Source organism: Calidris pugnax, unplaced genomic scaffold, assembly GCF_001431845.1.
Source record: "Calidris pugnax isolate Ruff unplaced genomic scaffold, ASM143184v1 scaffold13, whole genome shotgun sequence".
Lineage (NCBI taxonomy): Eukaryota > Metazoa > Chordata > Aves > Charadriiformes > Scolopacidae > Calidris > Calidris pugnax.
This window is the reverse complement of record NW_015090810.1, coordinates 297,051-323,490: the sequence shown is the minus strand read 5'-3', so window position 1 is coordinate 323,490 and position 26,440 is coordinate 297,051. Positions and strand designations below refer to the sequence as shown.

The 26,440-nt window shown below is 37.7% G+C and overlaps 1 protein-coding gene across 3 annotated transcripts in view; it reads left to right on the top strand.

Moving 5' to 3' along the window:
* COBL (cordon-bleu WH2 repeat protein) overlaps window positions 1-26,440 on the top strand; it is a 173,474-nt gene that overhangs the window by 67,265 nt on the left and 79,769 nt on the right. For all 3 annotated transcript variants that reach the window (XM_014938726.1, XM_014938727.1, XM_014938725.1), the window contains exons 6-8: window positions 363-407; window positions 2,818-2,912; window positions 6,164-6,247. In XM_014938726.1, the coding sequence (XP_014794212.1) occupies window positions 363-407; window positions 2,818-2,912; window positions 6,164-6,247 (224 nt within the window). The remainder of the gene's footprint in view (window positions 1-362; window positions 408-2,817; window positions 2,913-6,163; window positions 6,248-26,440) is intronic.

The following is a 26,440-nucleotide window of genomic DNA, read 5'->3' as shown; positions in this document are numbered from 1 at the left end:
TGAAAGTATAGGCTGTGCTTCTAAGAGCACGTCCTAGAAACACTCTGTGCTCCTCATTCTCTCCTTGCCTGAAAGAGAAATACCAAGTGCTGAAGGATTATTAAAAGGCAGACTCTGCTGCCACCTGCTTACGTAATTTGATTTCGCAGTCGAAGCCGCTTCACGAGTGAACCAGGAATGAATACAAATGCAGCTGGACTGCTTTTAGTAGCAGCACTGCATGTCTGTTGTCAGTCAACATTTTTTTCTGTAATGCTTAGGAAAACAAATACTAGGAGTAATGAATTAATAATGTGGCTTACGAGGCAATATTAGAATTTTAATATGTCTTCTCTTGTCCTTTCATTGCCTGCCTTTTCCAGTTCCTCCATCAAAAACTCAGTCTGAACCTTCTCTGAACTATAGAGGTACTGTACGATGCTGCTGAGGGAAAACCATCTTTCTCTTCATGTTATGTTTAGTGTGGGGTTGGTAGATGGATCTCTATGAATATCATATAAAATGCTGTCATTTTCATGATCTGTGTTGTCTTTTGCACAGTGTTGTTTCCATGTCTGTGTTTTCACTCAGAACAAACACACTTTTGTGCATACTGCTTCTTCAGTAATTGCCATTAAAATGCCAGCAATTAACAAATCTTGCCATTTAACTGTTGTGTGGTATGTTATGTTTCTATACAGATTCCAGGCCTTTTCATGTTACCTAGAGCATGATTAGTTGAATTTCTGAACTACTAACATTTCATAGGTCTCTTGGCTTCTAAGCTTATAAAGTAGCAGAGACAGAATATTTTTACATCTGTGAGATCTTCCACTAATTTCAATTTACTTGCAACAAAGCATTTCAATATCAAACCTACATATACACGTTGGATAACTGAATAGATGCTGACTTCTGAATTGCTACACTAGGTGGCGTTTGAGTAGATCACATTGGTACTTTGGCTTCTAGATAAACAAAAAATGTGTCTATGTAGTGTATCCTTTTCCCCCGCTCCCCGAGTCTGTTACAATACATTGCTTAAATTAATTATGCTCAAGAAAGGTATGGTTGATATGTAGCCGGCTCTACTTCCTTGCATTGCTAGTAATCACAACATAACCAAAATAAAACTCTGGATAACGTCTGTAAATTTTAGGAAGGAAGTTCATCTCCAGTAAGCAGTGACAGCCATCGACTGAATCTTAGCTGTTGCCTCTCGGCTTCATTAATGCCAGGACTTTTTCCTCAAGTCTTCTGTCATTATTTGCTACGGCTTCCTCTCATACAGAGCGTAATACTAGAGAGAATATCTACTATATTTATTTAGAAAAATTGATCCAGATTCATAAAGATTCTCTGCTTTGAGACGATATGCTGTGATTAAAATCCCAGTTTATTGGGGTCATACAATGTGGTGATGTTGATGATTAACTGTTACTCACCCTGCTTATGCTAGTTATTCTTCGTAGTTGGAGACTATCCGAGCCCATGTGAGCACACTGTGTGTCCCACATGTAGTTGCAGCCCAGCCCTCCCTGAGCAGAAAAACAGCAGTTTCTGGTGAATGAGCATAGACAGAACTTAGTAATAAAGTAATACCTTCCTAAAATATTGTATTTTTTTTTTTGCGCTGGAGTTGCAGCCTTTCTTAAGGATAGTTTCTCCCTGTTTTCGTTCTTCTACTGTGCTTTGAAATTAGTGTATATGCTCAACACCTAACACCTGACATTGTTAATATGCAAAGTAATCAGTGTGAAAATCATGTTCTTTGTGTGAAACGCAACTCAGTTTCCAGGAGTTCTGGGGTGAGTTTTTTTGTGAAGTAAACCTTTGTTTTATGGCAACAAACAAGTCATTTTGCATTTTCTTCTTAAATGTTATTAAAAAAAATAAAATATTTACAAGAGAAAGCTATTTTTATCCGTACATTAAATTTTATGTGCGCTCGTGGGATATTCTGATGTGTTTGGAACCAGGGAGGAATCTTCACAGTATTATTCAGTGCCCATTAAAAAAAGTGGGAGAGCTTTACAGTCTGTATATTGAATGTCAAACCAATGATTTTTCCCTGTAATGCATGGCCTTATGTTGCTCCTCCAGCTCAGCTCATCTGGGGGAAATTGAAGGGAGACTAAACAGTCTGAGAATTCATACAGTTCCTTAGCTGGTTCAGGGAGGATATGCACGTTTGAGCTATTACAACCTGAAATGCATATAAACTTGCCTCTCTTCTTACCTAAAGTAAAAGCACCAAGATGAGAAAAGATGACCACAACCAGCTGGTTGAAGTTCGAAGGAGAGCTCTTTTTCCAGGCAACAGGTCACTCTCCTCTTCACTGAGCTTTATCCAAATCCACATTGAGAGTCTTTCCATTAACTTCACTGTGTTAAGTCAGGTCTGTGGGTTCTTAAAGATACTCACTACCATCTTTTTAAAAAGTCTTTTTCTTTTAGGTATTAGAGTAGTCCACGAGTTTTAAGTGAGACTTCTAACAAGCATTTCTAAAGACTAAGCACGCTTATTAGAAGGCATGTTTTGCCTTCTAATAAGGATTACTAAATTGTGATTGAAAACTTACTGAAATTTATTAAATTATTCAATCTGCTTCCATTAGATAATAAATGTTCAAATAAAAGTTTGATGAAATAAAACAAACAAACAAATAAAACAAATAAAAGTTTGAAAAAGGAAGTGTGGGATCTGGTAGTTACTTAGATAGTTCATGACATCTCCAGCTAAAAAAAATACGCCATGAATCCAGGATATTTTAAAATACTGTTCTTCTGAATGTTTATTTCAGAAATGTAAAAAATATTCCATTATAATTGTTTCAGAACCAAATCGAAAGGCTTCAGTAAGCAATGATGCAATAGAAAAAGAAAAGACAAGACTTCTGGGATTGTTTAAAGCTGATAGAAGCAACACCCAGGTAAGTGTTCAACCATGTACTACCTGGTTAAAGAGAATTATTTTCTTTCCAGATGTATTTTTTCTGTGGGTGGTGGTATTTGTTTGGGGTGTTTTGTTTTTTCTTTTTCTTTTTTTTTTTCTCTTCCAAGGAATAATCTGTTAGCAGATGCATAAACTATGTTTAATCAGTGCAGCCCAATGGAGATACCACATGCTTATTGAAGGAGTTGGATATGTTGACCATTAACATTTTTATTTTTCTTTTATTAAATGCTCTGGGTTCAGTAGGTGTTAACAAAGGGTAGTAGCTTCAAGCAACTTACGTCCACTTAGTAGTGCTCAGATTACAAAATGCATTTATGAAAGAACTGATGTAATATAGAACACATTAGGATTTCAAATATAAGTGTCTTATTAACTCTTCTGTGCACAGGTGATAATCTGTTTTAAAGCAGTTATATCTTTAGGACGTTCTGTGCAGTCATGCTATTACCATCTCCAAGTCTGTAAAACCTACAAATCAGGTGTAGAAGAAATAACTTGCCGTACTAAAAGGAGTATTTAACTGAAGAGTCAGTATCTGCTGGTGTGCATGTTATGCATTTTTAACTTTGTTTTTAATCTTAAGATGGAAAAATTAAGGAAGAAATTTTGATTATAAAGTATTTAATACTCTGCGGTGTCAGAGTAAAAAGAGAATTATCTTTTGTCTGGTTTAAAAAGCCCTCCAAGGTTTTTGCAGTGAAATCATGAAATATGTGCTTGATTAACTGGTACTAAGAAGCATATGCTTGTTAATGGACCAGCATTTGTCTTACCCTTACGGTCTTCTCAGTCATGTTTTTAAAACTCTGCAAGCTTTTCAAAAACTTTATTAGTTCTCTGCCCTTTTGATTATGATCAAATTTCGAGTGCTTTTCCTGGGCAATAGCTTCCTTTATGGACACTGGGAATTACTGTGTTGAAAAAATCTCATCTGTCATGAATGCTGAACTATTCTTAACATCTTATAAAGGACACGTGGAAACTGTATTTTATGAGATAGGAAGTCAGTCACTTTTAGAGTGTTTATCCTCTATAAGAAAACATTTCCCGTTTAGAAGGGAACAAATGCATAACTGGAGTAATAATGCTGTATCTGCTTGGAAGAATTGAGTAAACAAGGGAGCTCAGCTTGAGCCTCTCTAAAGAACACTGCAGGGCTGCAGTTCCTCTGGAAGAACCAATTATATTACAGCACACAGGTTCTGCATTATAGTTTGTCCTCTGATTCCATTTTCCTGAACTCTGGTATATAGTGGGGGCTCTTGGAGTTCTAACTCCTGAAATCACTCAGATTTAACTTGTAAAACACTTACGCTTGCGACCTTAGAAGAAGTTTCTATGAAGCATCCCAATTCTGTGGTTACTGCAGTGCATTTCTCTCCGCTGAGTTTGAGATGAGTGTCCCAAGATTGCAAACTCTTCCTTTTTTCCATTCTCTTCCTCATGCTTGTTAATCAGAGGCATAGGAGGTGATACTTTGAGGGTTTTAAAAATACAGTAAGGATAGCTGGTAAGGATATTGAGGATCAATTAACAAGTTACAAGTAGTATTTGACCTGGGAAAAAGTAGGAGCTGTACAAAAAAGTACAAGAAACAGCTTCTAAATCTGAGGTAGAGGTGTAAGTCTTGCTGCTAGATCTGACAAGTTAATTGACTTTTCTTGATCATGTCTTTATTGGGCTCTTACTTTCAAATACTCAGTAGTATGTAGAAAAAGAAACTAAAACAACTACTTTGTTTAGTCCAGAAAGGAAGTCCTTGTTGCTTTTTTAATACGAACTTCTAGGAGTTTGAACACAAAAAGACGAAGAATTACCGAGAACAGAGGAATAACAGAGCGCACAGGAGCAAGCAGGTGTTAACTGGCCATAATACATCTGACTTGGTGTTGTGGAAGATTTCTAGCCAAAACAGCAGTGAAACTTCTGAACAGACTTAGTTTGCAGAATGAGGGTAAATTTATTGAGTTCTTTTAAGAAAGGATTTAGTAGGCTTATGAAGGGATTATATGAGGGGATGCCCTGCGATTTCAGGGCACTGGTGTCAAAGGCCCAGTGTTCCTAAACTCTGCTCTTTACAGTTATTCTTACATTTTTTCCTCCTCTGCAAGGCTTAAATTTGTTCTGCTTATTTATTTATTTTCTTTGTTTCCACTATTATTTGCAGTGATTCTATGTGTGTGTATATGCCTTAGGTCATGCGTTGTCTGTATGTTAGAACTAGTTGATAGCAGGAATTGTCCAAAGTCTTGCACAGTAATAGCACTGCAAAGTTACAGACACTTACAAGAGAAAGGCAATTTCTTTTGCAAGGGAAGAAGAGAATTAGCCTGTGTTGCAAACTGCCCTGGATCAGGTGTCACTGCACGCTACAGACCTACGCTCAGATTTCCATGCCCACACGCGTGCTTTCCTTCTCAGCTAGCTCACCGAAAGCAGTAATGTGGTATGACAATACACTAGATCTAACTTCTTGAAAAAAAACTTTCTGCTATATTAAAAACACCATGACACAGTATGAAAGGGGAGTCCTGTTCGCATGGTTAATACAAATTTGTTGAAAGTATTTCTTTGGTTAACTTTGTACTGGCAGGCTTAATGCCAGATCAGGTATCATCTTGTTCTCTCCATTCTAATTTTATGCTGGATCAGTTACCCTCTGTTCTCCTGCAGCTGGCATAAAAAAACATAAAGGTGGCATGAACTTCATCTCTTTTTGATGTGAAAAGTAGTCATGTGCCTGAGGCTGAATCCAGATCAAATTGGCACTGCTAAGCAATCCAGTAGAGCAGAGGTCCTGTGCAGACACTCCTGGGGATCCAGGCTTAAGCAAGGGTATGTGTTAGCGCACAGGAACACCCCATCATTGACAAGTGGCAGGGAAGAAGTTCTCTGCTTGTTCACCTGTGTCTGTGGGTGTAACAGAAACGTGCAGTCTGGTCCCTGGTGCCACAGGAGTTGCTTACTACCTGTTTTCCTCCTTGTCCAAAAATTATTCTGTTTCTTTATATTCTTGTTCTTAGTTCTTTCTGGTAGGATTTCTTAGGGCCTTGCCTACATCAGAGAAATTTTGTGGACTGCTTCAGAGTTTCTCAGCAATCAGGTCCAGCGCTCCTGAGGCGGTTTGTCTCGGTTCTGTGATGAGGTTTGATGCTTTGTTATGGCATGCTTTTGCTGTTCTGTTTCCTTTGCTGCTGCTGTGTAGGATACTTGTTTTTGTTGCAGACAGAAGAACACTTGGGGATGAACAGAGATTGTGGTGAGGAGGATGTTTTTAGTTCTACATCTACAAGTGAAGGAAGCTTGGATGTAAGTACTAACGTGGCTTGTAGACGCTATTGCATTCCTATTAGATCCTGCAGTTTGAAGAACCAGAAAGCACTGCTGTTCCTGACGCTTAGCCAAGTAGAAGTAGAAATAGCTTACTTCTTAGCAGGCTTAGTTATGTGAGTGAACAGTTCTTCGTGTATCTTGATGAAGTTAAAATGCAATGCACTGTCTTCAAATAAAACTTGCTAGCTTCGCTATAAATAAAGCTTCTTTCAAAGTTAAATTTGAAGCAGTTGTGAGCCAAAAGTGTTTTAACCAAGGACGTAGTTGTTGTGACTGTAAGACAGTGACAGTACTGCATGATGCAAGAGTATGTTTGCCTTATTAGTGACATTTAGAGGGGGCTTTTTTTTTTTTAATAAAACTACACCTCATTTTTATCCTTTAACATGTCTTCTTCAGCATGGCAGCATTCAGTTTTTTTTCTTCAGTAGCTTGGGGTTGGGTAGTACTTTGGGTTTAAACGCTGGAAATAACAGAAAATATTTTTAAGTACTTCAGTAGGTTTTAGGGTACCAAAATCCTGTGAACCACATTTAGAAGGGTTTTTAAGTGCCTTATGGACTACTAAAATATGAGGATTTAGGTATTTAATTAGGAAGTGCGAATCCTAAATGTTTTTGTAAGGCAGTTCTGGTGGATTAATAACCGTAATAAATGACATGTCTTTCTGTTGCTTTTTAATTACTTGGCTTTTTGTTATCATGCTTTCAAAACCTGGAGAAGACTCTGTAGATGACATGATAGCCTGAAATGTGAGATTCACCTCTGAATCCCCCTTTCACAAACAGGTATTTGGAAAAGGACTGATGATCCACAAAATGTACAGCTCACTAGCTGTTCTGCTGACAGAAAATTGTGGGAAAAATGGAAGATTGTGAGAACAAATCCCAGATAAAAAGGATAATATATAAAAAAAAAAAAATCAAAAGGGACAAATAGATGGAGAAGTGATTGGTTGTGAGGTTAAAAAACACCTAACTGCAATCTGTGAAGGCTTCATAGTGAGAGAGTACTGAAATAGTGCTTCTGACACTTAAAATTTGGATAACACTGTAAAGATGAAGGCTTTAATGACAGAGGTCTGTTAATATAAAATCCTAGTAGAGGTTGATGTGGGTAATTGAAATACACTAGGTAAAAGTATAGGAAAACATCACAGGCTCTGCCAAAGTAAAATAATCTTCTGGTTTGTATTCACTGCCATTTTACATTAGTCTCAGTATCTTGATACCCAAGTAGTAGAAGAGGAGGAGGTGGAATTCCAAGAGAGAGTATGAAGGTTGTTCAGATATTGTGAACTGTCTTTTACATAAGCGTGTGATATCTTCCTCAGACACAGAGACATTTCTTAATTTATTTTTCTAGGGAATCTTATAGGGAAAGTAATAAATGAAGATCTTTTTTTTCTTTGACGTTAATGAAAAAAAAATTTGAAAACTGTCTTGAACATGTAACTTTGTCTTCTAAAAGCACAGGTGATAGGGCAAAGGGATCTTGAAGAGGTAAAAAAAATTGATCTTTTTATTCAGTTACATGAAGTTGTCAGAGATTTAATTTTTTTTTTCCTTTCCTCTTAAGAACCATCGTTCAGTATTTCTGTCTTTCTCTTCTGGCTTGACACCTGTATTTGTATGAGCACTGATCCTGCTAAGATATAAGTACATACATAAATAAATGTATGGACATAGTTCCATTTAATTTGGTACTGTTCTGTTAAAGCTTGCAGATGTATAAAATAAGTCTTAACGGAACCGCTCAGCAGCACAGAAGGTCCATCCTTTGAACAAACTAGATGGGCTTCAAGAAAAAGGTCAACACTTGTGGCATCTTAGGTGAAAAATTCTAAAATACTGTAAACTCGTTGTAAGTAGTTGGCATAGATAACTTGTACTAACTTACAATAATATTCAAGTGGAAACTTTGAGACCCTCAATCATTCTGAGTAATTCTTTATTCCACTTTCTCAAAGGATATCCTAATTTATTTACTTCAGCAGAACTGAGTATCCTTATTCAAGATAAGTGGTATCTTACATAGCCACATATGTGAAATACGCATTTAGAGCTCATTATATAGACATTTCATTGAGCTAAGATAGGACTTTTGGCAAAGTGTCATCCAGTAGAGGCTTCCTCTTTTGCAATTTCCTCAGCTCTACTTTCTGTTACTGTTTTGGGTCATCTTGAAAGTATTTTGCATTACTGTACAGGAATCAAAGCCAAAGTTTCAGGTTTATTTCTGAAAGAAAATAGTTTGCCATTGCCTTCAGCATAGAGCCAGGAGATACACTGGCTGGATCACAAAATTTTTTTTGCCTATAAGGAAATGGGCAACTCATGAAGTACTACTGAGATAAGGGTGTGAACTTTGGTATGTTTAGTTTAAATCCTTTTCTCGCTGTTGCATGGTGGTGGTGTGGACTGAATTGTAGAAAAAGTAAAGATTCTATTCCGGGTGTTGATAGGTTTGTTTTTTTTTTTTTTTAAAAAACTGGGCAATATGAAGGAATGGAATAAAGGTGTAAGAAATAAGAGATCCTTAGTATTTATTCAAGCACAACTTATACTTGCTTTTTAACCACCAAACCATTCTCAGTGCCATATTTATCCAGTTATTAATGCTTCTAAAAACACTTTGGATTGTTGGTAAGAAAGCATATTTTCAAAGTCAAGACAGGAAAGTCACACTTACGCTTGAGGTAGAAGTATATTTATTCACAGTATCTGCAAAAATAAAGGTGAAAAAATAATGATTTGTTAACACCTTAGAGAGTGTAAAAATGCAAGAAAAAAATTCTCCATGACTATCCTCAGAGTGCAGCAGTTCGTTATACCATACGTCAGTAAAGGAGCTGAAATCTAATGATATACTGTAAATTTAGCAGAAATCTTTAAGCTTAATGTGTTCTAGTTCTTGTGCTAAGCAGGTGAGCTTTATATTTGAATTAACTTTTCACAAATCAAATGCTATTGAAATAACTGATGTATAAATACACATACAAATAAAGCAGTTGGAAGCTGCAGCACAGTTAAACATATTCTGCTTTTTGTGTGACAGAGCTAGAATTTAGAACAACTGGGGGGAAAAAAGAAGGGGAGTTTAAGTCATCTCTGCCGCTTGGTGTCACTGTCCTCAAATAAACAGCTGATCAAGATGAAACCCAATATTTGGAATGCAGTACTAAAATTAGCTGGTTTTATTTTTGGGGCCTTCGTGTTTTCATAAATCACGCGCAAAAAAACACATCCCAAGTGCTGAACGACGTGTATCTCTGATGTGGAATTTGTTTATGTAATAAATCAGCTTGGGGAAAAAATATTTAGAAGTACAGCCAGGGACACTTATCAGAGGATTTGAAACTTCAGCACAAAGTCTTATCACACGAGGTTTCTCTAGTTCAAACAGAGCTTCAGCAGAGCAATGTTAGAGGATTTTCATCAGGACTGTGTTTAAAAAATCTAGTCTTCAGCATTTGTCTGAATATAGATGTTACTCATAACGGAATCAGTGAACCTAAATGAAGCAGATAGTCCAGTAGTTCCCTGCTTAATGAATCTGTCATGCCTATTATTATAAATGTTCATAAACAAAACTATTGGTCAAAACCAGTGTAATTTTAAATTCCAGTCAGTTATCAGATACATTTAGGATATGTGTATTTTTTTTTATTTATTTCATAGTACCTGTGTAATTACATGGTCGTGTTCCAGAAGAAAAATACTGTGCTAATGTTTGAAAAAAGTCCTAGGGACTCTTAGTGCTTTACTGACCTTGGCAGTCACTTCTTAAATGATGGGAACAGCTATTTTCCCTGTAAAGGATTTTAAAAAAAAAAAATATCTATTATTTACTTTTTCAGGGCCTTGTTTTTTCTGAATGTACTGTTAACTTTTATGGCCTCACTGATGGCAGGACATACATCATTCATGATACGCTTTCCAAATGCAAAAGTGGTTGGAAGAAGGATCAAGTACAGTTACGCAAAAGTGATTTGAAATGTGATTTCTCTTCAACCGTGTCAGGTCCCAGTTATCGGTCAATACCATCTACCTGCTGTCAAGGATTTTACCTCACATGGCAGCAAGTATGAGAATGCTGCCTCTGTCATCTAAATGGAAGCTAGCAGCCATCTACTTCTAATATCTCCTTGTGTGACAGTCACATTTGCTTTAAATTCCTGTTCTCGTGTTCTTGCTTCTTGGTTTCCTCTCAGTGCTTAGGATGCTGTTGGTTATGTGTTTGTGTTCCTACTAACAGGGTCAAATCCTGGGACAGTTCTGTTGCATTTAATACAGTTAGAGCTTTATACGCTGTCAAAGGCATTGGTTGTGATTTGGGCTTGAAGCAATTTTGCTTAGTGTGATTTTGCTTGCAGAACATAAACCTCAACAGAGTATGGAGAGTTGTCTAAATACTAGAGCAGAGTGGTCTGGCCCCACTAATCTTCTGTAACAGGGCACTTATAAGGCGGGAGATGCCAGAGGATGACACTAGGGAAGATACAATGTAGTTACAAGTGTTTTCATTTGCGCAACTGTTTATATGATTAGAAGAAAAATAGATTTATTAAATACCAGATATTTCACGATAAGGTTCACCATCACAGTAGAGTTATTATTAACTTTCCTTAGTAAGATGAAGTGGTTACCAGAGCCAACTGACTTGTGACTGGCATTCAGAGAATTCCAAAATGTAGCAAAGACGACAGTGTTCAGCCTTCTTTCTCCTTGTCTGCTGACAGCAGGACAAGAAGTAATGTGCTTTATATACAGCAGTGAAAATTTAACTTAGAGGGGAAAAAAATTGACTGCATGGAAGTTTGACAAGGGACCAGGTTATTCAAGAGACTGAAATCCTTATCATCACCTAATCTGTAAAATTTCCTAAAAAGTCTAGAGGATAAGCTACACAAACTTGTTTCCTGGAGCAGAGGGATAGATTAGGTGGACCTTGGAGGTGCCTTTCAGCTAGATTATGGCTGCTGAAAAGATGCAGCTATACCCACCTGCTTTTGTGTTGTGGACATTAGGATAAGGATATTAACTGTCTTTGTTGATGTGAACCTTAGATACTTCTAAATAATATAGTATCTTTAGATTTTTCTTGGAGTATAGCAGAAGGCGAGAGCTTGAAACAGTGACTGCTTGCCACTAGACTTCAGGTTCTTGCTGCGAAGCGTGATGTTACTAGACTTCTTCAAAGAAAAAGACCTTGGAGTTAGTGTAAAAAAAATCTCAGAACCAGCTGAACTACTCTGGCTCAAAAAAAAAAAAAAAAAAAAAAAAAACCAAGCAGAGTTTACAGCCTAGAATCAGAGGAGAATTAAAAAAAAAAAAAAAAAAAAAAAGAAAATAGCCTGAGGCAAACACCTGGAATGGAAAGTCTCAGCATCTATGGTTAAAGCATGGTAAAGTTACAAGCTATTAAAAACAGTATCTGGTGAAGAGACATGTTGGCTGACCCCTGTTCTGTCTGTGCTGCTTAGCTTGAACTACCACAAGATTGCCAACTTCGTGCATTCAAAAATCACTTGTCAGCTCTTGCCCTTACCACACAAAAGTGGCTTAAGATCATGAGATTTGAAAACAAGTCATTTAGAGTGGACTTTCCTTCCCTCCATTTGGCTTCTAAGTGATATGGTTAGGTTCATGGAGGTTACACTTCTAAACTTTTTTTGTGACCATGAGGGTTTTATTAAAAACAAAATATTATCACGTGGTCATTAGTTGCCAGGACCTGCATCTTTACATAGAATTGCACAGTTCGGAGTAGAATTGTCACAACCCATTTACATTCAATTGTTGCTTTTAAAAAGACAACTCGGAAACTTCAGTTCCTGCTGTGGTTTTTGTAGGACATTTTTAAGGAGATATTCTCAAGAAATGTTCTGAGATGAACAGAGGGAAATGGATTAAGTTAAATTGAAAGGGCTTGAGTAGGACCATATCTAGAAAAGGAACTGGGCACAACTATGCCTGTGCCTTTTTTAATACCTGGTAGCGCAGGCTTCTGTTGGGCACCGAATCTAAGCATCCCAGAGTCATATTTCCCAAGTTTTGAAGCCACTGAAATCCGCACAACCGGAGTTGCACACAAAGCTTTGCCCATCCTCTGTGTCTGCTACCTGCCTCTGCTCAGGATTGAAACCTTGAGTCATCTTCTGAATTTAGGTATTTAAAAACTTTACTCTAAAAGTTTACTACCTACTACTATTAGCCAATATGTGAGAGAGTGAAGTTCAGTTCCCTCCTCTGCCTTTAGAGATACCAGCCAGTCTTCTATCTCTCTCAGGACCATTACTGAGAGAATTATTTCCTCCTTTGCAAAGAAAACCAAAATACTTGCTGGGCTAGAGAATGCCTGGAACAAAGCTGTGAGGTATTCTTGATGTGGGAAGCGCGCTTTTGTAAAATACCCGAATATTCAGTGACTCAGAGAGAGTAAGAGCAAGCTTAACTGTTCAGACCAGTAACGAAATAACTTAAGTGCGGTGGCAGCTCTGAGTTCCAGTGCCAGCGCCAGAGATGTTTTTCTATGTTTTATGCTAAGCAGATGCTAGATTCAGCAAATAAGTAGTCACTGAAGCTAGAACTGGAGGAGCCAAATGGCGGTTGCTCCATGCTCAGATGAGCTCCCTAATCTCGGTCTCTTTCTAGCTAAACTCACGTTCATGTCTTCAAGCAGAGAATAATCTCATTTTGCTCACAAGAGGGGGAGGTTTGTTTTTCCTCAACTAGAAGAAGGTTTTGATCCTGGACTTCCCATGTTCTTACTGAGTCATTGAATTTGGGGCAGGGGGAGGACAAGCCAGGAGAGAAATATCATAGTTGTCTCCACTAGCAGTTATATTTTGTGTGATGTGCTTTAAGGTCACCTGTTGGATTAAGCCCCTTGGCTGATGAAGATATTTGCCAATTGTATGGATCCCAATGGAGTTTAGGCAGGAGGTTAGGAGCGTAGTTTCTCAGCAGCTTTCACGTTCAGCATGCCCAGAAGCAGAATTCAGGCACCAAAATGGGAGTAAGCACAGCAGAAGGGTATGTGTCAAGCTTATTGAAGGGAAAGCACGAAGCAGTGCAAGTTAGGGAGGCTCAACCTCACAGGAGCACGGTAAATTAGGCTTTCAGACCCAGGCTGCATGGCATCATTCTCTGTACTGGGGATGTACCTACTCGGTCTGGAGTAAGTTGGCTCAGATATCTCCCTCGGATGTTTAATTAAGACCTGGTGACACACCCTTAACCACCCAAATCCTTTTATGTCTGATTCATCTTTTGTTACTGATTTCACTGAAAAGTTCTGAAGTTAACTCACTGGAAAAAAATAGAATAAAGCAGCAGCTAATAAGACCAATGGCTTTTAATTTGCATTAATAAAAGGACATTAAAAAAAAAAAAACAAAGACAAACTGAAATTCCATTTGAGATTTTTCTAGTGACATCTCAACCACTCAGGCTTTGCTTCCTTGGTGTTTAATATTACCAGAGCCCCTTAATAGTGTATAATAGCCTTGTAATTCATATTCAGTCATAATTTATTCAGCATATTGTTCTTAGTGTAACTGGCAAGCATGCAGTGGTGTGCACCACCTTTAAAGAAAAGTTTATCCCAAGATCAGACTTTTCTGCAATTGGATAAGCAGAGATGTAGTTCCTTGAAAAAGTCTTTCACATATTTCTGTGTACATAAAATGCTTTTTGTGTTTAAGTTTGGGATGGTCTGGGAATGAGTCAGGGAATTACTAATTTCACTGTAAAGTACAGTTCTTTTTGATTTAATGATGGATATCCAAAATATTTCTTGTAAAGCTTTCACATGTAACTACTGTAATGAAAGGATTAGTGTGTATTTATGCCAGTGCCCTTTGCTAGATGAAATCAGAAATGGCTAATTGTATGTCATTGAGTCCGTATTTCTAATATACAATGGAAAAAAATTTTCAGACAGTAACACCTGTTTTTGTAGTGGCATAATCTGAATCACATGTAACCATAGATTTATTATATTAGTTTAAAATATCCTATTAACGTATGTAGATTTTAGATACAGTGAAGATTTTCAACACCGGTTAAGGTATAATTTCTTTTCTTTTGCAAACAATTTCTGAGGCATGAGCGCTAATAGGATTTGGTTCTTTTCCAGCCTCTTCTGTGGACAGTGAAGACTCGATTTCATTAAAAGTAGTGGCAAACAATAACATTTCTTTTAATTAGATGATCTCATGATTTCCACACGTATTTGTTCTGTGCATTATTGTGCGTTGGCAAAACTGAGCTGCTTGGTAGCGTGTGAAACCATATGTCTCAATAACATCTTATGGCAGGTGAGGGAGGATTTGCAAAACAACATTTGCTGACAGGACACAATGCATTTTACTTTGATGGAGAAGTTTTTCTAAGTGAAATTTATGGCTTAGTTCTCTCATGCAAAGTCAAACCTCCATGAGGCATAGAGGGCTTACAAGGCTCCCTTTAACTCAAAGAAGGCTTGGGTGCATGAAGCACCAACTGTATAGCACCAAGTTCTGTCTGTGCCGCTCAATTGTTCATCACTACAGAAAAAGACCTTCAAGTAGCGGTAGTCTGTGTAGCTGTTTCACAATCTTGCTTCTTTTTTTAATAAACTGTTAAATGAGGTTTTATTGGTGTTTTACATGCAGCTCCAATTCTGATCTTCCCTTTTGAGCTTAGCAGAAGGGATTACAAGAAATTTCAGGCATCGCTTTTTTTTCTTATTCCCCAGTGTTTAATATTTCACTTGAATTCTCAGCAGCATTTTGGGATGCAAGCTGAAGAGGGGAAAGTGTGACAAAAAGCAGTCGGTCTTTTTAAAGACTTTTACAACAGCATGAAGTAGTAATACCTTCAGTGGGATCCATTTTCTTGAATATTTTTTTTTATATCGTTTACACTTCTAAGCAGATCTCACGATACTTGGGGAAACTAAGGGAAGTATTTCTGGTTTTAGAAATGGTCAGCTGGAAGGCTAGAAGAGAAAGCAGATCAAGACAAATAGCAAGATGTAGCCCTGTAGAGTTCTGAAATAGGTGAGTAGCTGTAAGCGTAGGAGTTGGACCCACTGACTTTGTCAGTGTCATATCAAGCACCCATTTAAGTGGTTTTCTGGTTCAGTACCTTGGTGACCTGGTGAGAGAGCCAGGTGTGACCGATGTCTAGGACATGAGCTGTCTAGGCAGTCTCTGAAGTATACTGACATAGAGAGATTGCCAGTAGATTTATGATTGTAAGTGTTTCCCCCACATCCCCCTCCTCTGGTTATAACATTTTCTTCCTTCCATGCCAACAAATGCTGGGCTACACATCTTGATTTCGATCTTTCCCAGTTTCAGCACAGAGATGGTGTGATTTCATTGACTCTAAATGGAGCTTGTTCTGATTTACAGTTGTTTGCGTAGGACAAGAATCAGACCAGTGAAGTGCACTGTGGAGGTTTGCCTTGTAAAAACCTAATGGCAATGGATTTGACAGAAGGGGGGAGGGAAGAAGAAACATTTAAGACTATTTATTAATCAAGAATTCCAGCAGTGAGGCTTTTCTTGCCTTCATTCTGGCAAACGTACAGATGAGAGATACTGTGCAGAGACCATTTCTGCACAAACAGAGAAAGCCCTTCAAATGCAAACATTTGAGCAGCTGGCATGGGAGATTAGTGCAGCAGCGGTGGGAGGGGGGTAATAGCGGATAGTGGTGCTGTCTAAATATAACAAATGTTAAACAAGGTCCTTGCTCTGGTTTAAGGGTTACAGATCAGGAAGACAATATCAATTGAAAATACTGACAATTGTGCAAGTCAGTCAAAGTCATTAACTAGTATTTAATTAAAAATAAATTGCCTTTCCAAAATTGAGATGCCTTCGTCCTATCCTCAAAAGAGGAGAGTAAAAAAAATGAGGGGGGGAAGAATATTTGGGCAGAAAATATTCTATGCAACCTGTTTGAATAAAGTAAAAAAATACTTTTTCCTCTATCTACGGAAAGGCAGCACTCTGAGACTTGTAAATGTTTTTAGCTTTGGACTGGGGACTCACTTAATATATTGCTCTACTTTTAATTTCCTGTGGGTGAATATTATATTAAAAGAAAGCATCATGTTGAGGGTAAAAGTAGCATAAGGTCTGTTAACTCTGTAGACGTGTTCATATGCTGTTTAACATCATCTGGGGGAGTACATTTTTGTTTTTAAACCTTCGCCAAATAGTTACACAACTTGACCATGCTTCAAGGTATCTGATTATGCATTGGGTTTTTGGGTTTTGGTTTTTAACTTGAGTTTTGATCACACTTTTAAAACAACTCTTTGCCTATTGGTTGTGATCTGTTTCACATGTGTTTTGTTGAAGGTCCTTTACTTTCTTCATTTCCTTAGCAGCAGAGACTTAAGTATGGGTATGTGGAGCCACATTTTATGTTTGAAAAAATCTGAGCTATGCTTTCTCTGCTTGCATTGTTATGATTTTCATTGAGTTTGAAAGTATACTGAAGAAAAAGATTTCCTGGAAAAACGACAGCGGCAGCGTAGTTTAGGGCATCTTTTTGGCATATTAAAATTAGAGTGACCATTGGAGACTTGATGCAGAACTTGCTAGAGCCAGTAGAAAAATTCCTGCTGGTTTCAACTGGCTTTGTACCATGTCCTTTATGAGTTGTTAGCCATTACTCTAGGCCATTTCTTTCTTGTACTCCAGGTTCTCTTTTGTATGGACAAACATCTTCTGACACTTTCACTGTCATTGTTGAAAACGTGAAGCCTCCATTCCTTTCTGATGGACAGTTGACACAGATGAACTTCTTGAAGTTGCTCAATTTATGGAGCATTTTCTCACTGGGGAAGGAGAAAACCCCAAAGCAAACATGTTAAGTCTTGCAGAAGATGAATTGCAAACAGTGGCAGAGGAAGGGAGTGGCTCTCACCAACCAATAATTTGTTGCAAAGGCAGGTTTTTCTTTATCTGAAGCAGCGCATACCCAGAGAAGTAAGCAGAATTCTCAGTACTGCTTGTCCTGTTTAAGATGTAATTGTGCCAGTGAAAGTCCAAATGTAGGTATATGTTGTATCTATTTCCACTGTTTTTAACTTCAGTGTCTGTTAAATTTGAGACTGACCTTGAAAAGTTTCTGCTACAGCTGCTCAGTAAGGAGTGCACTCCAGTGGATTGGAATACTCCCGTCAGTGGGAATAAACAGATAGGAGAGCTGTAATTTCTTAGTATTTCATACTAAATTCCTAGAGGAAACAAGGCTGTTCACAGTGGGAAAATTAGTTTTTTAGGAATAACAAACATTGACAAGAGGATGGGGCCAGTCTTTTTTCAGTGGTGCCCAGTGACAGGAGAAGAGGTAACAGGCACAAACGGGAACGTAAGAAGTTCCATCTAAACATGAGGAGGAACTTCCTTACTTTGAGGGTGGCAGAGCACTGGAAGAGGCTGCCCAGAGGGGGTGGAGTCTCTGTCTCTGGAGACATTCAAAACCCGCCTGGACACGTTCCTGTGCAACCTGCTCTAGGTGACCTGCTTTGGCCAGGGGAGATTGGACTAGATGATCTCCAGAGGTCCCTTCCAACCCCATATCATTCTGTGATTGACGAGTCAAGCTCTGATGTCCTATGGATATAGTACTTAGATTTTTGCCGGAATATTCAGGATATTGATTATCCTCCAAAGGAGAATCTTCCAGGATGGAGAGGAAGCTCGGAGCTGAATTTCATGCTCTTGCAAGATTCGAGACCTGAATTGAATTTGCTTGTGACTTCTTCAGAGTATAACTATTTGTATTTTCTGTCCCAATTGTTCATCTCCTTTAATGGGACAAGCTTAGGTATTGATGTGTAGGTGTTATGAAACAGAAGATGGATGAGTACAACACCTGGATGTGCTCTATCCATTGTCCCTCAGGAGGGTGTTGCCTCTAAACCTTCTCTTTACCCCTGCACTCCTGACTGCTGATGTTGATCTGGGACTAAATATTCAGCTGTTATAATTCAAAGTAGTTCGTTGACATCAATACCAGAGCATCAAGCTATGAGCATGATGTGTGTGAGTTTGCCTTTTGTTTTTGTCTTCTGCAGCAAGCTGTCATATCTTCTTAAAGGACTGGTCTGCTTCCGTGCCATTGGTGCCAGAAATTGCGAGCAAGGGAGCTGCAGATAAAATCGAGGGGCTTGCTTAGGTCACCTCAAAGGGTTTCAGACCCAGCATGTTGTACTCAGTGTGTGTAAGTATGTGTACACACACCAACATGCGAACAGACATCTGAAAAAGTTAACTGAAGTAATGAAATTTTTGTGTGTATACATACCTGTGTTTGTATGTATCTACATGTATGTACACACAGGTTATGTATACACACACACGTGCATCCAGAACTCTGAAAGAGCTAATTGAAACAGTAAAATTCCTGGCTGCTTGACTTCCGATTCATGTTGCTAGAATCCTCTTAGTGACTCTGTAATTAGGATTTGTGTTAGGTTTTGCACTAATTTCAGAGTTCAAAAGCTGATTTGTTCTTCTAATTTAAGTTTTAAAATCTTCAGAGGTTGCATTGTTTTTCAGTAATAGTTTTGGCAGTGTTTTATCATTAAAAAGTGTAAAGCTTCCTTTTGAAAAATTTGCTTTGACAGTTGGATGATTTTATTTGTCTCCCTCTAGCTAAACACCTACAGTTACCATAGACTTCAAAGGCAAAAGTAGTTGCGCAACTTCATTCTAAATTAACAAAGTATTTGTGTGGGAATTAGATTATAGGGACTGGAGCTAGAAGTCAGTTCCCTGATCTTGAGTAAATCGGAGAGAGCAACTCCTTTGTGTTTAGAGAAGTTCTGCAGATCTTGGTGAAAATTTGCCTTTGAATTTCACTACAGATTTTCTCCATCAGCTATAATAAAGAGAGGTTTTCAGAGTTGTATGTGTCAGAATTTCAGCAGACACTGAAAGATAGTAGGAATTGATCATGAATGTTTCTTGTCTCTGGAAAACTTGTGCAAGGACAACTCTTTCCTTAAAATGGGGAAAAACACTTTTTAACTTAACTGGAATAAAAATACTTTCAGTAAAAAACAGAAATTATTTCTTCAAAACCAAACAAATACACACCCAAAAAACTCTTGCCAGGAACTATTCCTTTCACAATTCTGGTACCCATAAAAATTTGCTTTGCAGACATTAGAGCAGATATTTTTAAAAATGTATGTTTTATGTGAAGTTTCCATCTCCTTCTCCAGTATAAATTGGCATATCTACAGCGAAAATATATTGAAGTTGATCAGCTCTAGCAGTTTGATAGTCCCTATACGTTAAAAGAATTTATTGCAGCAGAAGTTTCTCAGCAGTTTTTCAAAATATTTTGAATTTCAGAAGGATATATATCACAAATATAACAACTGCTGCCTTCCGTGAACCAAACACACTGGCTGATTGATTTAAAAGAATTAGTAAGCCTAGAGAAAATAAACTCTTATTGCAATGATGAATTTATTTGGCTCAAGACCTTTGATCCTTTTTGTGGTCATTTATGATTGATGGATCCTTAACGCCAGTGGAAATTACGAAAAAGTCTTTTTTGCTGTTGTTGGTCTTTGACCCTTTGAACTCCCTGTTTCCTGAAGCCTGTTGCCAGACCATTAATAAAGACAGATTTTTATTTTCAGCTTGGTTGTTCAACACTATTTGATTGGGCTAATCTATTTTCACATAATGCAAAAGTGTAAGTGAAAGGAGAAACCAGCCTTTTCAGACTTAAAAAGAATTGGGTTTTTCCATCCACTCTCTTCCAAGATTGCTCTTGCTAGATCTACTAATGGCCTTCGAAGGCCAAGTGTAAATGACCTCTTTTCAAAAGTTCTTTCCTTTTTTTCCTTCTGGCTTCATCTTTTCCTGTCTCTTTTCTATACTGAGATTGAATTGAATTTTTGAGTCCATGTAAATTTTACTCTGTAATTCCTTCTTCTTCAGGTTTCTTTAAAAAGGCATTTTTTGATTAGGGTCTGTCATTGGCTTGACCTCTCTTGTTAGCTTTTAAGATGTTTCTTTGGTTATTTTCTTCCATTCTGTCTTACACCGTGTCTTTGTGTGCATTACATCCATACCACAGGAATATTTATTACACATTCACAAGTCTATATATTAATCCACATTCCTTTCAGTATTGAATCTTTACCGGTTTGAGTTCTGTTTATGTCACTTTTCCCTGCCATTTCGTGTCAACAAGTGAGCATTAACATCGCCATCTTTCTGGGCTAAAGTGAGCAATCATTGAGTTTCTTGCAGAATATGGTTTGCGTCCTCTACAGTCTCCTTAGTTCATTGTTCCTTCCCCAGGACATGAGCCAGTGCTCTATCATCACAGTTACTGAAGTCTTCTGCTTTCTGGTTTGCTTCTCTCTTTTTCCAGATTTTTATCTTTGAATTTCTGCAAGAACTTCCTCTCTGGTCAAATCTGGTCAACATACTCACTTCATTTTTCACCATAATGACTGTGGTTTTGTTTCTCTCCTTACTTTTTCCTGTGTTCTTTCCTACTTCTTTCTTGTCTGCTTTTGTACCACTTGGACAAATACCCAAAAGAGACTCGTAGAGTTTTCCACTTTTTTTCCCATTTCCTTTCATAATTCACTGAAGTCCTTGTGTATCTCTCCTTACAAGCCCATTTTCTGTCTCTATGTCATGACACATTTAATCTTGAATAGATAACCCTTTCCTTTATGTTCTAGATTAGCTCGTCTGGCATAGTATGTGACAAAAATTTTTCTTTGTCATCTACCTATTCTGCTGTCAAGTAATGATACGCTTAGCATATATGTACGTAGTTATCATAAAAATTATAAGTAATTTAAGTAGCTGAATTTTCTGACTGATTTTTGTTAGCTCTTCCCTTTTGTGAATATTTTTAATTTAATCTTTCTCCCCATATTACCTTTACATATTTGTATTTTTGACAGTTATGAAAAATGTATTTTCAAAATACAGTCTTTTTTTTATAGGCTGACACAATTTGATGGTGCCCTGTAACAAAAAGAGTTGTCTTGTGGAAGATAAAGCTTTTAGCAGTCTAACCAGTGAGACATAAACCAGCCCTGAGAAAGGGGCATTTAATATCTAAATTCATTCTGGTATTTTCCCAAAGGAGGGAAAATACCTCCTTAAAAAAAGGAGGAAAAGAAAAAAGACAGCACTCTAGGAGTTGCCAAGTTGTCCACACACTTCTGAAAGTCAAGATAAATCATTTTATAGCTGTATGAAATGCAAACAAACTTTATCCTGCCAGCATCTCAGACTGTCACACGCGGTTCAGTTTGACTTTGAAATTCACTTCAGATTGTGTCTGCAGCCTGGCCCCTACCTCCCACCTGAGTGACCGACAGTAAAGTTTCCATTAAACTACCAAGTAGAATAGAATGCATCTGATGAAGAAATGTTTTCTATGCTATGTTAATGATGGTTTTGTCTTACTAGGGTTTAAATATCCAAAACAAAAGCAAGAACATTGTAGGGGTATTCAAAAAGCATCTGTTATCCAGAAAAAGAAAAAAAAAAAACCAAACCATCAAACGTATGCTTTGTGCGCCTGATGGTATAAGGTGCGTAGCACAAGGGCATGAGAGAAGTTGGCATATTCTGGAAGCTCGTGCATTTATGTCTGTGATGTGTCTGTCACCTTAATGTGGCACTCTAAGGGATTGGACATGGAGGTGTTTTTAAAAAGAGTGGTGATTTTAGTATATCCACTTAAAAAGATACCTGTAATGTACACGTGCTAAGGCTTTTGGCTATTTCTTGGATATCATTGGATTTTATATCAATGCTGAAATAGCTTCTAATAAGTTTATGTTTCATAGCTTTTTAGCTGTATTTCAGGAAATTGAGAATCTGGTGGAAAGCAGAATATTAAGTGGAACATTATCTAGAGTATTAAGAGGAAAATATATTGGCTTGTGTGGTTATAAGCTGAAGTTTACTTTTTTGAACATACACCTGCCTACTTGCTTTGCTGATCGCATTTGTTTAGAAAATAATGTTTAGCAACCTAAGTTTCTTTCATTTGTGGCTAAATAGCTTCAGATTTCAGCAAAACAGTTTTTCATCCTTCATAGGACACAGTGGCAGAAATCAAACAAATTATGCCTTAGAAAAATTTGTAGCTTGTGTATTTTCACTGCATTGAGTTGAGGTTGACTTGTCAATGCTAGTGGCTCTGAATCAAAGAATATGGGGTTCTCCTCTTTTAACAAGTTCCTCAGCTCTGATGTATGAGGTCCGCAGGATACCTGCTTGCTGGTTACTGCAATGACTTCGGTGTCCAGATTGATAGGAGAGGACACAAATGATTTATGTGTGCCTTCCAAGCACTGGTTTATACACTTTGGTCTTCTCATCAGCACCAGGCAGAATGAGTTGTTCAGACATGGCTCTGCCTTCTTTCCCTCTGTCCCACCGTTCAGAAAAGATAGTCTGCCCTCTCCTCCCGAGAGAGGTCATTTCTGCTGATTTTGTTGGGAAGCTACTTTTGTTAAAAACTATGAATTCGTTTGAAACACACTGTCACTCACAGAGGAGGCAATACAAGCACACAAATGTAAATCAAGTTAGCTTGCGTTCTCTTTTCTGCGTGTATTGCCGTGATGGGGAAAAAAATCATTGCATCCATTTCCCTTGATACTATTGATGTCATCTTCATTCTACCAGGGAGACTTCCTCACATTGACTTGAGTGATGTTGGGTAGCAATAATGGACAAAGATTTTGTTAAGAATGAAGAGTAGTGTGACTTGGGAAAAATCTGAAGGATGAAACGTGAAAACAGGAGAAATTACTTAGAGGAAATATGCTGAATTTTAAATCACCAGAGGTGATTCAAAAGCTTCTATTCTTGGGGCATTCATGAGTCACATCTATCATAAATTCTTGAAAAAGTACGGATGGTTTGACAATCTCTGAGGTGCTTGAATATTATATGTACATTGTTGAATTTACAGGTCTGTATTCCACTGCTTTATATGTGCCTTAGAAATTGATTCATTTGTGGAGAACTCAGTTAAATTTGTGATCTCAGACTGGTTGAATGCTGAGGGAGGTGGTAGTAGTAGGTGATACTGACATTAGCAGTTAGGTTTGGTTTTACTGCATCCAGTTCTTTATATTTGGAAGAATTTATAGATATGTTCATGGTTAGCTGGAATGCATGTGTTCCCAGTCCATGTTTTCTAACCTACAACTGATTTCAGTAGAAACTATATTTCTAAACATCAAAGTAAAATATTTGACTTCATAAAAAAAAAAATAATCAACTTTCTTCTAATTTTTGTCATATTCATTCAATATCCATCTGATTTTCAAATGGAAAAGAAGTTTTGAATATTGCTTCGTATGCAAGAATAATAAAAACTAAAGAAGATTCTTAGAAGGTCTCTCTGGTTGAGCACCCTCTTTGTCCTACAGCACAGGGCTTGTGTTAATACCCACCCTTGTTCCCTACTTACAAGTCCACAAACAGTGAATCTAACCCCCTCAGTCTGTTTTGGAAAGCCTTTCTCCTGGATGCTTCCACTTTTTTAGTGGTTGGTCTTTCAGGTTTTCTAGTGGGAAAGAGATTGGACACCACATGAGGTGCAAAGTGAACATAAATCAGTGGGAGCTGGAAACCAAGATTGCACTCCTAGCTGTAGAGGCATAGAGATACTTTACATCACATGACCTTACCGAGGTGAGGATAAGAAGTAATCAGATAAACTTACAGGAAGGGAAATTATAGTTAAGGTACAAGGAAAAAAATTCTAATGATAAAGATAGTTAAGCAATAATTGTGGGTGGGTAGACCTGTGTGATAGGAGGGTTTCAGTAACCTCTGCAGGGACAGATTGGTCACGCTACTTCAGTGCTGGGAGATAAAGTAGATGCCTCTGAAAGGAGATGACCTCCTTGCACCTGGCACTGCTAGGATTTCTGATCATCAAACTTTATACTAAAATAAGAAGAATGTGGTTGGCCTTGGGGAGGCGGAACTGGCAGGGGCACAGGAGAGAGAATGTTATCAGGCATTTCGAGTTCTGGCTGTGGAAGTTCTGGTGTCCACCAAATGGGCCCTGACCACAAGATCTGGAATTGCTCGCTAGATACTAAAATAGAGTTATACAAGCATAAGGTACCACTGTAGTTGTACAAGCTTCAAAGTATAACTCAAAACTTTTGCAGTAAAACCTTGAAAGCTTACTTACCAGACATATAAAATCACCATGGTACTACCTGTACAAGCTACTGTTGTGGAAATTAAATATTTGCTTCTCTTTTAATACTGTGATGGGTGACCAGATCATTTCCTACCAATAGCAAAATGCAGTAAGATAATAGAGCAACATAAAGTAAATCACATACAAATGCATTATTTTTTTTTTAGTTCAGAGCAGGAAAAGGTTAACTTTTTTGTTTCCTTTCTGACTGCAGACTGTATGCAAGTCCCAGAATCACAAGTGCTTCAGGGAGTACAAAAAACAAACTGTATTCAGTGTGGCTGGTTTGGAAGGAAAAACTGAGTAGTCACAATTTTGATGTTTTTTTTTTAAACTGTGTCTCCAAGCAATCTCATGACCTCAGTATTATGCTTTGGTTTTGAAGCAGGAGCTGGGATTAATTCAGTTTCGGTGTTGTCAAATTCAGTGCTAGTATAAGGAATTTCAGTATCACATCAAGGAAAGCAACTTTAATTTGTGCAGATCTGACATGACCTGTCTGGTGTTTTAAATGGCCAATTGTAATCAGTTGTGGTATCATTCAGCAAATCAATACAAGTTTGCATTAATGGATTTTAAATGTCCAATGGGCATAGATATCTTGCTGTCACTGAGTAGATGGATTTGTCTGCCTGCTCTAAATCTTACCTTTCGTATTTACACATGGTATATTTGCAATAAAAACTATTTCCTTTATGATATTTTTTATTCTTATTTTTTGTCTCTGTTTTGGAAAAAATAAAACCTCTTTTTGCTGATACATCTGGTACTTTAAGTGCTTAAAAACAGCTCAATTGATTACTTCTGATTTAAAAACTTCTCAGAAGGAAATTGCATAACAAGACTGGGAGCTCAAATATGTGAGTTTTGGCAAAGAGCTGCGGAAGAAAGGCCTGGCTGTAGCAACCTCAGAAGAAAAGAACTTGACATTTTGAAAAATTTTTATTGACCGGTGTGGACAGGGAACCGGGAAGTCAGATCACTCTCACAGGCAAGCTGCAGTCTCTTCCTTGCTGACCTTTAAATGCCACTTAGTGTCATCAGAAAATCAAGGAAATGCTAATAACAGGGCTTTGGGTAAGAGAGTTATATATGAGGCATATCTTTTGAAAACAAACATAAGCTGACTTCCACTTCTATGCGCATCTATTTTTGTAAAATGGAATTCTCACTGCAGTATATTTTAATAGATTAATCTTACATTATTTTATTAATATTAACATTAACATTTTCAGTATCCATAAGATATCAGAGCTTCTGTTCATCCCTAAAAAGGGAATAGTTTGCAAACAACATTTTTTAATTGCGTTCTAGGTTGCTGACTTTGGAACACAGACGGGCCTCTGCTTTAGGCTCTTAAGCCAGCTTGTGTTGAGTTCAGCAGGCCATGGACTTTGGTAATCTTGTAGAAAGTTGTCTTCTCAGTGTCTTTTGAAAAGACTGCTATGCTGAATTCACCACGTTTCTCCGAACCTTCATACTTCTGTGTTTTTAACAGCCCCTCTTTCTCCTTCCAAAAACTCTTTGAAAGCTAAATTTCGACTAGAAGAACTAGTAGGAAAAAACTCTAAAAAGAAACTGCTTTAACCCCAAAGAAAGCAACTTGTATGTTAGAAAAAAAGAAAGTTCCTTAGATTTCAGAGGTTTAATGAGAGAGAAAAAAACTAGCTGGCAAGTATAACATGAAACAATGGATCCACGAAGCCTGATGGCACCATATGTAGGTAGTGTAGCTGTTTCTTGCCTCCTTCCAACTATTTCCAATCTATTTTATGGAAACCAAGTGCACTTAGGTCCATGGTTGTGGTTCAGTACATGTTCAAGACCCTTGCTTAACTAGAGTCTAATTTTGCTGCTGACCTATGCTGCTGATCTGTGTTCGTGTTGTCTTTGCTTTGGCTTAATTCAGGAGGGGGGGGGGGGGGGGGGA